Here is a 13860-nt window from a genome sequence, read left to right on the forward strand (position 1 = left end):
CTGTGTCCAGTTTTTCCCATGAATGACCATTTAACAGACAGGCTTTTGCCGAGGAGGATGCGTCAAAAAGCATAACACCTTCAGTTCATTTTCAGAATGTTTTGGATGAGCAACGTGCTGCTAAGCGAGCTGCAGCACAGGATGTTCAAGAAGGCGATAATGAGGATGGCGGTGACCGCAGGGTCGGAACAGATTCCTGAAGAGCTTGCCACTTAGATAGTTTTGTTGCTATGGTTTCTCGTTGAATATGATTGGTCTGCGACAATATCTTGTGCGAAGAATACGATTTGAATGTCCTGTAAGCTCATGCAAACCATGCAGGAGAGTATGAGTATGTACCTCGATGAGTGCCAGTGCTCATTGTACAGTAGTATGATTAATGACTACAAGCAAGATATGTAATTCTTGATACCTGGCAGAGAATGTTAACGTATGTGTAATTCCACCTTAAATCAATAAAGTTGCTATAAATTTGAACAATGTTAGGCAGGAGTAAAAATCTGAGTCGTTAGTTCAAGTAGCCAGCACAATGTAACCTGTTGACAGTTTACTACAATTTTTATCATTCAGGGGGGCAACATTTACATTCAAGATCATTCTATAAGAGAGCGCCATAATATTATGGCAATATGGTGGGTATTCTACGTGATTTCAATGATTACAGCTAGTGACAATGCCTACTAGTAGCCTCCGTGATTTAGTGATGGGGTTTAGTAGACCCTAATTTTTCAAAATTTCCATCCTACACAGGCATGCAGTTCTATCAAACAACGGGTGACTATGGGCAATTGATGTGGTGGGTAAAATTTTTGGAATATAACACATAATCCGTAACATAGCCCAGAGCTCGAATGAGCCGTAGGCTCAAATTTTCAAAGCCGGGCTTCAATGCCCATCTGCAAAACCTGTATGTTCGCCAGAGCAAGGGTACTGGCTGGAGAGCGCTCTCCAGCACCCAAAGCACCGAGAGCAAAATTTCAACCCTGCTCTGGGTGCTTTGGCTGCTGGGAAGCGCTCTCAGAGAATTAGCCGAAAAAACAGGTTTTGCAGATGCCGCGCTGGACGTTCAGACCGAATCTGACAGGCCTTTTCTTTCCCCTCCTCCTGCGCGACATAAATTGAGATGCATTTCATCGATATCTAAGTACACACAACAAACTACTAACATATGTTAATACACTACCAGTACGCACTTACACTGAAAGAAGGAGTCATAGTATGAATGTGGACATACCCATCACTGAATTACATAATCCATTCCCAAATGACTTGAAATTTTGACTTGATGGGGACTTTTCACTCGAAGTTGGAAGCTTGATGGGGTCTTTTCACTCGAAGTTTGAAGTTTGATGAGGTTCATTAGAATTTGAGTTCTGAACATTGAACATTGAGGTTGAGATCATCTTATGCACACAGTATTATTGAAAGATAGTCTTGAGGTGCATTGCAAATGTGCTGAATTGGAGTTATTCATTATAAGTCGGAATTTTACAGAATAGGAGCATGAGGTTGCATGTAGCTTTATGTTTGACATTGAAGTAGTATTGATGAAATCTTGGATGATGGGCAATCTTTTCCTGCAGAGATGGAAAGTTCATAAGAGCATTGGAGGCAGTGGTGCGAGAGAGAGATGACGCAAAAAATTTTTTTCAACAAAGATCACATGAGCAAATCAGATTTCCTGTTTCGGACTCTCACATGACTAGAGGTATAGACTAGGGATGAACAGAAATAATTGAGGCAAGAGATGACCACAAGAATGCACCGTTGCTTATTTTCAGGCGTTGAGCCCTGGCATCAAGATTTTGAAACTCAGTTCATTTGATAATTTTGTCCCTTGCTCATACTTGATCATTTGAACATGGGTTATATGAAGGTTTGACTGTGTAGTCATTGTTTTTTTTAGTAATATATCCCCTTTTAGCAATCTTTATACTTAGTTGATTAGTCACTTCTTGTGTTACACTGGCGGCCAAAACTGATGGACCCCCCGTATTTGGAAGGTTCGTTCCCACAGCCTTGGACCACTTCATTCCTTTTTGTCTGCTTCGCTGGCAGGCGCAGTGGGCACAATTCACCGTCTTTCTGTATAATTTCTTTGTAAAACAATCCTATCTACATTGTCATAAAGTACGCAGCCCCTATCATTTTCCCTTTCTCACCGTCTCGACGCCTTTACTTGTACAATACATCATCCCATCGCTGTCAATCTCCATCGATTACTGATCTATCTATTACTGATCCACCTGACCCACCTTCTCTTTCTATTGGCTTCCGCCTCCTTCCTTGCCCCTGAACTGTACAGTATTACATCGTTGTTTCTCGCAGACTAGATTATGTATATATAGCCAACCCTCCACAGCCTGGTCCCTTATCTTGACTTCTCTGTCATTATCTGGGACCAGGTATGTGCTTACTTATTATTACCTATGACTACGATACTCAATATATCTCTGTCATTATCTGGGACCAGTTCGCCTCCACTCCGCTTAGTCGCTCCGCCTCACTCACCCGCTTAGTCGCTCCGCCTTACTGCCTGGCTTAGTCACCCTGCTTCCTGCTCCGCTAGTCACTCCGCCTCTGCCGCTTCGTGACATTAGGTCAAGATCCATTACTGCACTGACAGCCTACCGATAAGGTTGTCCTTGCAGGATCCGTAGACACCACGTCTTCCCCAGTCCCGCCCGATTCTGAAACACCTGCTGCCAGTATAGACTGCTCCACACTCCCGCACGCACTTGACCCCAGAGACCAAGCTCACGCCCACAACAACAACGATACTTGGCGTGATTGCCAGTCTCAACCTTGCCCCAACGCCCTTTCGAACTCGATCCGAGAGCCACTCACTGTGAGCAATATAACCTTCCTGCCAATTCCCCAACCCCGATTGCCTACTCCCATCATGTCGACTCCTGTTCCGCCTGCCCCAAATACCTCTGCTGAGGATCTCATGGCTCAGCTCATCAGACAAGTAGCCAGCCTTGCTACAGCCATGGAGGAACGCTCATCCTCCAAGTCAAGCATGAACAAACCCGAGGTCTTCAAGGGTAAAGATGGTGCTGAAGCTCGTCGCTTCATGGCTCAGTTCCAAAATTGGGCGTCAGAACAACCGGATCTCGCCAAGAGCCAAGTTAAACTTATCAAGTCCGCCCTGGGCTTCTTCACAGAAAGTGCTGGAGATTGGGCAACTCCCCATCTGTTACACTTCAGTGCAGAGAATCCCCCTTTCGGAGGGAACTGGGATACGTTCTTGAAGGAATTTAGCCAGCGGTTTGAACCAATGGACCCAGGTATGGAAGCCCGTAGCGAGATCAAGAACCTCAGACAAAGTAAAGGGCAGACAGTTGCAGAATTTGCCCAGAAGTTCAAGGATATCGGAGATCGGACTGAAATGTCTGATATTGATTTACGGGAACGCTTCTTCACCGCCTTACTTCCGGAGATCCGACAACACCTTATCATCGTAAACATCGCCCAAGGAATCGCTCCGACTTTGAAAGAGGCAATCAAACGAGCCATATCGGTGGATGTCTACCTGCATGATCCCACCATGACCGGCCGAAACACCGGACACGCTCCCGCACACACCGCTCACATTACCCCTGCCGACCCTCACGCCATGGACATTGATGCTACTCATACCAGCACTGGGAATAGCAGGGAGGCCTTCCTTGCCCGTATGCGCGGACGATGTTTTGGTTGTGGAGCTCAAGGCCATGTTAAGCAGAATTGCCCACACAAGGAGACTACCTGCCGATACTGTGGACGCCGGGGACACCTAGAATCCGTCTGTCAGGACAAGTTCATGGGACTTAGTCGCGACCGTGGCCGACGCCAACAGCCTCGCCGTCAGCAGATCTCAGCCACGGCGGCACCATTTACCTTATTCCCAAATGAATCAGTTCAGATTGCCGCCTCAATCCCAACACCTGTCGCTGGACCTGCTATACCGAGCCCCGCTAATCAGGACTTCTCCACCCAAATTGGACAAATAAGGGAATTGTTGGACCGTGCTAATGCCATGTCTCCTCCGTCCTCTGGTTTTCAGCAGGGTTTTTAAAGAGGGTACCCGCTCCGGCTGCACCGAGAGTACCCCATAATCAGTTTACTATGTTCGCTACCTCTTCATATGACTCGCTCCCATCATGTACAATATCATCTATTTGGGAATTAAATTCCAGCTCCCCACATTTCCGAATTCATGCGAAACTGAGAGGAAGGAACCATAGTATAACAACCGCAGCCATGGTAGACTGTGGAGCTACCGCCCTGTTTTTAAACCAAGACTTTGCCACCAGAAATCACGTAACCTGCGCACCCCTCCATAAACCAATCGATGTATTCAATATCGATGGTACACCTAACCGAGCCGGGCGAATCACCCACTTTGCACGCTTAGCACTCACAGTGGATAACCAGGAGCGATGGATGGATTTCCTGATCACAAACTTAGGAGGAGAGGATATTATTCTCGGACTCCCCTGGTTACGGAAGGTAAATCCAGAGATTGACTGGGAGAAGGGACGACTTTCAGTAAAGCCACCCCGGGTACATATAGAGGAAGTAGAAGATGAGCAGACTTCACACCCTCACCTAGTGGCGTCTACTACCGATAGTCCAATCCAGGAACTCCTGAACGAAGGATCACAACGTGAACCCAATCACACTGAGGCAGACCTAGAGGAGAATGAAATCATAACAGCAACGGAGGAATCCCCAATACACCGAATACGAGCCAATCACAAAACGCGTCGGGCATGGGTGAAAGCGGGGATATTGGAAGAACAAACAGAGGAAGTATGGTGCTCAGCAGGGTTCACATATTCTCAACAACTAGCAGAGGAGGCTAACCGCGATAAACCCATTAAAACCTTTGAGGAGATGGTCCCTGAGCAGTACCGAGACTTCAAGAAGGTTTTCTCCGAATCTGCCTCTGAGCGATTACCTGCCCATCAGCCCTGGGATCACGCTATCGATCTTGTACCCGGAGCACCAGCAACCATGCGGACAAAGATCTACCCAATGTCCTTGAACGAGCAGGAGGAACTCGACCGCTTTCTAGAAGAAAACCTACGGAAAGGCTACATCGTTCCCTCGAAGTCACCCATCTCATCTCCAGTCTTCTTCGTGAAGAAGAAGGATGGGAAACTCCGTTTCGTACAGGACTACCGGAAACTGAATGAGTATACTGTGAAGAACCGATACCCTCTCCCATTAGTTGCTGATATCATTAGCCGGCTTCAGGGAGCGCGATATTTCACCAAGTTTGACGTTCGCTGGGGCTACAATAATGTGCGGATTAAGAAGGGGCATGAATGGAAAGGCGCATTTGCAACAACTCGGGGCTTGTTCGAGCCTAAGGTTATGTTCTTCGGTCTCACGAATTCCCCTGCCACATTCCAAGCACTTATGAATGCGATATTTGCTGATCTCATTGCAGCTGGCAAGGTGGCAGTCTACCTAGACGACATCCTCATATTCAGTAACGACCTCAAGGAACACCGACAAGTGGTACGGGAAGTATTAACGCGACTAGAAAAGCACGACCTCTATTTGCGCCCAGAGAAGTGTGAATTTGAACAGCAACAGATCAAATACCTGGGACTTATCATTTCAGAAGGGGAGGTGAGAATGGATCCGGTCAAAGTAGCGGCTGTTCGTGACTGGCCAGTCCCTACCAACCTCCGGGAACTGCGAGGATTTTTGGGGTTTGCAAACTTCTACCGGCGCTTTATCCGAAATTTTGCAAGAATAGCTCGACCTTTGAACGACCTAACCAAGAAGGATACCAGCTTTAACTGGACTGGTACACAACAGGAGGCATTTGACACCCTTCGAGAGGCCTTCATCTCCGCACCAATCCTTGCTCTATGGGCGCCAGATCGGCCCACTCGAATTGAGGTAGACGCATCAGGCTTTGCTACGGGAGGCGCCCTCATGCAGAAGCAAGACGATGGTCAGTGGCACCCGGTAGCCTTCAGATCGGCATCCATGCAGCCAGCAGAACGGAACTATGAAATATATGATCGGGAGATGCTTGCCATCATTGAAGCATTGAAGGACTGGAGGAATTTCCTGGAAGGACTTCCACAACCATTCGACATTATCACCGACCACTCCAACCTCGAATTCTGGCGCACAGCACAAGACCTTACCCGTCGACAAGCCCGATGGGCCCTCTATCTATCACGGTTTGATTTTCATATGATCCACCGTCCTGGCCGAGTAAACACCCAAGCTGATGCCCTTTCTCGTATGGCAGTACATCATGTATCAGATAGCGATGACAATCAGCAACAGACCGTCCTTAAACCTGGCCACTTCACCAAAATTGCCGCTTCAATCCTATGGAACCCCCTAGAGGATCGTATTCGGAAAGCCTCAGAACGGGAAGCACAAGTACTGGAAGGTCTGGAAACAGTCAAGAAGCACGGGTTACAACGCTTGGCCAATGGGATAGCTGAATGGGAGGAGGACAACGGGTTGGTCTATTACTGGGGCCGGGTATATGTACCAGCAGACAACAATCTACGCACCGAGGTACTCCGTCAATGCCATGATCATCCAACTGCTGGACATCCCGGATTACATGGGACACTTGACCTGGTCAGCACCCACTTCTGGTGGCCGACACTGCGTTCTTTTGTGGAGAAATACGTTGAGGGATGCGAGATTTGCGCCCGCAAGAAGATCCAACGGCACCCATGAGCTGTGACTCAACCACTGGATGTACCATCTGGCCTGTGGGAAGAGGTAGGGGTCGACCTGATAACACAATTGCCTAACTCCCAGGGATACGACGCAGTCTTGGTCTGTACAGACCTGTATGGAAAACAAATCCATGCTATTCCTTGCACCAGCTCCATTACAGCCGAAGGTGTCGCCGATATCTATTACCGAGAAATCTTCCGTCTCCATGGTCTTCCCCTCCACTTCAAATCCGACCGCGGACCTCAGTTCGCAGCTAAACTCATGCGATCCCTCCTCGCTAGACTGGGAATTAAATCAGATCTAACCTCCGGATATCGTCCTCAGTCCAATGGCCAAACTGAACGCGCAAATCAGGAAGTGGAAAAATACATCCGCCTCTATGTGGGACGACGACAAGATGACTGGGCAGAACACCTCCCCATGGCGGAGTTTGTGATTAACTCGCGGACTCACTCGGCCCTAGGCATGTCCCCGTTCGAGTTAACCTACGGATACCTTCCCCTGTTCAATATCCCGGTTGGTCAACGCAGCGGCATTCCAGCGGTGGATGACCGCATACGGATTCTCCGAGAAGCGCGACAGGATGCTGGAGCTGCCTTACATCTAGGAAAGAAGCAACAAAAGGAGGGATACGAACGTGGGAAGCGAAAAGCGCATCAAATCAAAGTTGGGGACCTAGTTTGGCTAAGTGCGGAGGACATTAACCTGCAGCTATCCAGTGAAAAACTAGGAGACCGACAGCTAGGACCTTACCGTATTCTGGAGAAAGTCGGACCTCTGGATTACCGCCTTGACCTTCCCTTGTCATTAGACCGCCTTCATCCTGTCTTCCATGTCGACAAACTATATATCCATGGAAAGGTAACCCCATCAATGGCGAAATACCAACACCACCAGAGCCGGTGTACTTAGAAGATGAAGATGAACCGGAATATGAAGTGGAGGAGATCTTGGACAGTCGGGTACGATGGAAGAAGTTGGAATATCTAGTAAAATGGAAAGGTTACGATGCAGGACACAACTCTTGGGAACCCGCACCCAACCTCAGCCGGGCACCAAAAATTGTTCGGGCCTTTCACAAAAAACATCCGACAGCGGCAAAACCTTGACCATCGGGGGCAATGGTCATAAGGAGGGGGGTAATGTCATAAAGTACGCAGCCCCTATCATTTTCCCTTTCTCACCGTCTCGACGCCTTTACTTGTACAATACATCATCCCATCGCTGTCAATCTCCATCGATTACTGATCTATCTATTACTGATCCACCTGACCCACCTTCTCTTTCTATTGGCTTCCGCCTCCTTCCTTGCCCCTGAACTGTACAGTATTACATCGTTGTTTCTCGCAGACTAGATTATGTATATATAGCCAACCCTCCACAGCCTGGTCCCTTATCTTGACCTCTCTGTCATTATCTGGGACCAGGTATGTGCTTACTTATTATTACCTATGACTACGATACTCAATATATCTCTGTCATTATCTGGGACCAGTTCGCCTCCACTCCGCTTAGTCGCTCCGCCTCACTCACCCGCTTAGTCGCTCCGCCTTACTGCCTGGCTTAGTCACCCCGCTTCCTGCTCCGCTAGTCACTCCGCCTCTGCCGCTTCGTGACATACATATGATACATGATTATCACCAAATTCCAAGAAAAGCTGCACAAAACAAGAATTTTTACTATCTGTCAATAACCAATCCACATGAAGTCATTCTTGCGCAGAGCAACCAGGTGGCGAGGGAAAGACTGATACAAGTGCCGAGCATACACCTGAAAGTCCTCAGACCCTCATTCAGCCTTGATAGCATCAAAATACTGATTGGAATTGAGAAGATTTGGGTTTTGTAGGCAGATATGGCACTGCATTTCATACCAAGCATTCTCGATGGGGAAGAGGTCAGGAGAGTTGGCGGGCCAAGGAAGAATGGTGGTGAAGTGTTTGCTGAACCATTTCATGGTCTTACTGGAAGAAGAAATTATCTGGGTGATGAGGTGGAAGTTTGGCAAGGAAAGGGAGCAAATTGGCCGCAAGAACTGCAATATACTGGTCCAAATTCACCAGTCCTGTCAGCTGTACAATAGGCCCAGTGCCCCAAGGTCCAATACAAGCCCAAACAAGCACACTACCCTTGTTTTTTCCCTTTCCAGCCCCATGTGCAGTCCATTTCTGAACACAGTGCTCATCTAACTGGCCTTCTCCTCTCTTTCTTCGAAAATATCACCCTCCGTCTGAGTGCTTGAGTTTGAACTTCTTCTCATCTGAGAAGATGACTGTATTTTGGTTGAAAATCTTGACTGATTCCCAAGCAATGTGATTATTCCACACAGACGAAGACAAGCAATATGCTCTGGCTTCAACAAAGGCTTTTTTGGTTGGGCAAAACCCTCATATCCAACCTCGCAAAGGTTCTGGCAGACTGTGCACTCTGAAATATCAGGAAAGTAGCAATGTTGCACATGTGCTCCATCGCGCAGTTTCCCACTGTCAAACTGGTCTGTAACCTCTTCTAAAGTAGCTATATTGATTTTCCGTGGTCTCCCTCCAGGTTTCTCCTTTCTGGCAGTCCAATAGCAGTCATTCCCATGTGCTTTTGCCTCACGATAGTGCTTTTGAATGGTGTTTTTTGAAATAGATGTTTTGGCAAATAAAGGCTGGCCTGTCACGAAGCGGCAGAGGCGGAGTGACTAACGGAGCGGGAAAGCGGAGCAACTAAGCAGAACGGCGAGGCGGAGCAACTGAACAGGGCAACAAGGCGGAGCGACTAAGCAGAACGGCGGCAGGCTGGTCCCAGATAATGTCAGAGATATATTGAGTATCGTAGTCATAGGTAATAATAAGTAAGCACATACCTGGTCCCAGATAATGACAGAGAGGTCAAGATAAGGGACCAGGCTGTGGAGGGTTGGCTATATATACATAATCCGGTCTGCGAGAAACAACGATGTAATACTGTACAGTTTAGGAACAAGGAAGGTGGCGGAAGCCAGTAGAAGGAGAAGATGGGTCAGGTGAATCAGTAATCGATGGGGGTTTGACAGTGATGGGATGATGTATCGTACAAGTAAAGGCGTTGAGACGGTGAGAAAAGGAAAATGATAGGGGCTGCGTACTTTATGACATTACCCCCCTCCTTATGACCATTGTCCTCGATGGTCAAGGTTTTGCCGCCGTTGGGTGTTTTTTATGAAAGGCCCGAACAATTTTTGGTGTTCGACTGAGGTTGGCTGCGGGTTCCCAAGAGTTGTGCCCTGCGTCGTAACCTTTCCACTTAACCAAATATTCCAACTTCTTCCATCGAACCCGGCTGTCTAAGATCTCCTCTACTTCGTATTCCGGTTCGTCTTCATCCTCTAAGTATACCGGCTCTGGTGGTGTTGGTATTTCACCATTAATGGAATTACCTTTCCAGGGGTATAGTTTATCAACATGGAAGACGGGATGGAGGCGATCTAGGGATAGGGGAAGGTCAAGGCGGTAGTCTAAAGGGCCAATTTCCTCCAGAATGCGATAAGGGCCAAGCTGTCGATCTCCTAACTTTTCACTGGAAAGCTGAAGGTTAATGTCCTCTGCACTGAGCCAGACTAGGTCTCCAACTTTAAATTGATAAGCTTTCCGCTTCCCGCGTTCATATCCTTCCTTCTGTTGTTTCTTTCCTAGGTGTAAGGCAGCCCCGGCATCTTGTCGCGCTTCTCGGAGGATCCGTATACGGTCATCTACAGCTGGAATACCGCTGCGTTGGCCCACTGGGATATTGAACAGGGGAAGATAGCCGTAGGTTAGCTCGAACGGGGACATGCCTAGAGCAGAATGAGTCCGCGAGTTAATCACAAACTCCGCCATGGGGAGGTGTTCTGCCCAGTCGTCTTGTCGTCGTCCCACATAGAGGCGGATGTATTTCTCTACTTCCTGATTTGCTCGTTCGGTTTGGCCATTGGACTGAGGACGGTATCCGGAGGTTAGATCTGATTTAATTCCTAGCCTAGCAAGAAGGGATCGCATGAGTTTAGCTGCAAACTGGGGTCCGCGGTCGGATTTAAAGTGAAGAGGAAGACCATGGAGACGGAAGATTTCTCGGTAGTAAATATCGGCAATGCCTTTGGCTGTGATGGAGCTGGTGCAAGGAATAGGTGTCAAATGCATTCTGTCGAGTGTCGGTCCAGGTAAAGCTGGTGTCTTTCTTCGTCAGGTCGTTCAAAGGTTGTGCTATTTTGGCGAAGTTCCGGATAAAGCGTCGGTAGAAGTTTGCAAATCCCAAGAACCCTCGTAGTTCCCGAAGATTAGTAGGGACTGGCCAGTCGCAAACAGCCGCTACTTTTACCAGATCCATTCTCACCTCCCCTTCTGAGATGATGAGTCCGAGGTATTCAATCTGTTGCTGTTCAAATTCGCATTTTTCGGGTTGTAGGTAGAGGTCGTGCTTTTCTAACCGAGTTAATACTTCCTGCCGGCTGCAATGAGATCAGCAAATATAGTATTCATAAGTGCTTGAAACGTGGCAGGGGAATTTGTGAGACCAAAGAACATGACCTTAGGCTCGAACAAGCCTCGGGTTGTTGCGAACGCGCCTTTCCATTCATGCCCCTTCTTAATCCGTATGTTATTATAACCCCAGCGGACATCAAACTTCGTGAAGTATCTTGCTCCCTGAAGTCGGCTAATGATGTCAGCAACTAATGGGAGAGGGTATCAGTTCTTCACAGTGTACTCGTTCAGTTTCCGGTAATCTTGTACAAAACGGAGTTTCCCATCCTTCTTCTTTACGAAGAAGACCGGTGATGAGATTGGTGATTTTGAGGGGATGATATAGCCTTTTCGTAGGTTTTCTTCTAGGAAACGATCCAACTCCTCCTGCTCGTTTAGGGACATGGGATAAATCTTGGTACGCATGGTTGCCGGTGCTCCAGGTACGAGATCAATTGCATGGTCCCAAGGTTGGTGGGCAGGTAATCGTTCGGAGGCGGATTCTGAGAAAACCTTCTTGAAATCACGATACTGCTCAGGGACCATTTCTTCGAAGGTTTTAACGGGTTTGTCTCGGTTGGCTTCCTCTGCTAGCTGCTGGGAGTAAGTGAATCCTGCGGCGCACCAGACTTCCTCCGTCTGTTCCTCTAGAATTCCTGCTTTTACCCATGCGCGGCGAGTTTTATGATTGGCTCGAATTCGGTGTATTGGTAGTTCTTCAACTGCTATTGATTCGCTCTGTTCAAGGGTCGCTTCTAGTGGCACCTCAATGTGGGGGTTTTCTGCGGGAGATTCCGGTTCTGGGAGTTCGAGGATCGGGCTTTCTGTGTGAGTGGCGGCTAGATGAGAGTACAAGATCTCCTCGTCTGGGACTTCTTCTATCGTTACTCGAGGAGGCTTTACTGAGAGTCGTCCTTTCTCCCAATCAATCTCCGGGTTTACCTTCCGTAGCCAGGGGAGTCCAAGGATAATGTCTTCACCCCCTAGGTTGGTGATCAGAAAGTCCATCCATCGCTCTTGATTATCCACTGTGAGTGCTAGACGTGCAAAATGGGTTATCCGTCCAGCTCGGTTAGGTGTTCCATCGATATTAAAAACGTCGATTGGTTTATGGAGGGGTGCACATCTTACGTGGTTCCGGGTGGCAAAGTCTTGGTTTAAAAACAGGGCGGTAGCTCCACAGTCTACCATGGCTGCAGTTGTTATACTGTGATTCCTTCTTCTTAGTCTCGCATGAATTCGGAAATGTGGGGACGTGGAGTTTAATTCCCGGATCGACGATATTGTACATGATGGGTGCGAGTCATACGAAGAAGTAGCAAACATAACAAACTGATTACGGGGTACTCTCGGTGCAGCCGAAGCGGGTACCCTCTTTAAAAACCCTGTTGAAAGCCAGAGGACGAGGAGGACATAGCGTTAGCACGATCAAGTAATTCCCTTATTTGACCAATCTGATTGGAAAAGTCCTGGTTAGGAGGGCTCGGAGTAGCAGCTACAGGTGCAGGAGCAGATGTTGGGGTCGAGGACGCGATTTGGACGGATTCGTTTGTGAATAGGGAGAATGGCGCGGGTCCCGTAGCGGATATCTGTTGGCGTCGAGGTTGCTGGTGTCGGCCTCGGTCTCGTCCGAGTCCCATGAATTTGTCTTGGCAGACTGCTTCCAGATGTCCTCGGCGTCCGCAGTAGCGGCAGGTGGTTTCTCGGTGTGGGCAGTTTTGCTTAACATGACCTTGGGCACCGCAGCCAAAGCATCGTCCTCGCATGCGAGCTAGGAATGCCTCCCTAGTATTCCCATTACTGGTGTGGGTTGCATCAATGTCCATAGCGTGGGGGTCAGCAGGGGTAGTATGAGCGGTATGCGTGGGAGGGTATCCAGAGTTCTGGCCAGTCATGGTGGGATCGTGCAGGTAGACATCCACCGATATGGCCCGTTTGATTGCCTCCTTCAGAGTCGGAGCAATTCCTTGGGCAATGTTTACGGTGATGAGGTGTTGTCGGATCTCTGGGAGTAATGCAGTGAAGAAACGTTCCTGTCACGAAGCGGCAGAGGCGGAGTGACTAGCGGAGCAGGAAGCGGGGTGACTAAACCAGGCAGTGAGGCGGAGCGACTAAGCAGGTGAGTGAGGCGGAGCGACTAAGCGGAGCGGAGGCGAACTGGTCCCAGATAATGACAGAGATATATTGAGTATCGTAGTCATAGGTAATAATAAGTAAGTACATACCTGGTCCCAGATAATGACAGAGAGGTCAAGATAAGGGACCAGGCTGTGGAGGGTTGGCTATATATACATAATCTAGTCTGCGAGAAACAACGATGTAATACTGTACAGTTCAGGGGCAAGGAAGGAGGCGGAAGCCGATAGAAAGAGAAGGTGGGTCAGGTGGATCAGTAATAGATAGATCAGTAATCGATGGAGATTGACAGCGATGGGATGATGTATTGTACAAGTAAAGGCATCGAGACGGTGAGAAAGGGAAAATGATAGGGGCTGCGTAATGATAGGGGCTGCGTACTTTATGACATTACCCCCCTCCTTATGACCATTGCCCCCGATGGTCAAGGTTTTGCCGCTGTCGGATGTTTTTTGTGAAAGGCCCGAACAATTTTTGGTGCCCGGCTGAGGTTGGGTGCGGGTTCCCAAGAGTTGTGTCCTGCATCGTAACCTTTCCATTTTACTAGATAT

At 48.3% G+C, this 13860-nt stretch overlaps 1 protein-coding gene across 1 annotated transcript; it reads right to left on the reverse strand.

Annotated features, from left to right (window-relative positions):
• Positions 1 to 8499: 8499 nt before the first annotated feature.
• Positions 8500 to 8682, reverse strand: C8R40DRAFT_1033229 (uncharacterized protein; the record flags this gene model as incomplete). The annotated part of the gene is made up of 1 exon (XM_046223329.1): positions 8500 to 8682. A coding segment is annotated over one exon (183 nt), but the record flags the coding sequence as incomplete, so codon positions are not given.
• Positions 8683 to 13860: the final 5178 nt, after the last annotated feature.

Source organism: Lentinula edodes (assembly GCF_021015755.1).
Source record: "Lentinula edodes strain Le(Bin) 0899 ss11 chromosome Unknown C8R40scaffold_2, whole genome shotgun sequence".
Lineage (NCBI taxonomy): Eukaryota > Fungi > Basidiomycota > Agaricomycetes > Agaricales > Omphalotaceae > Lentinula > Lentinula edodes.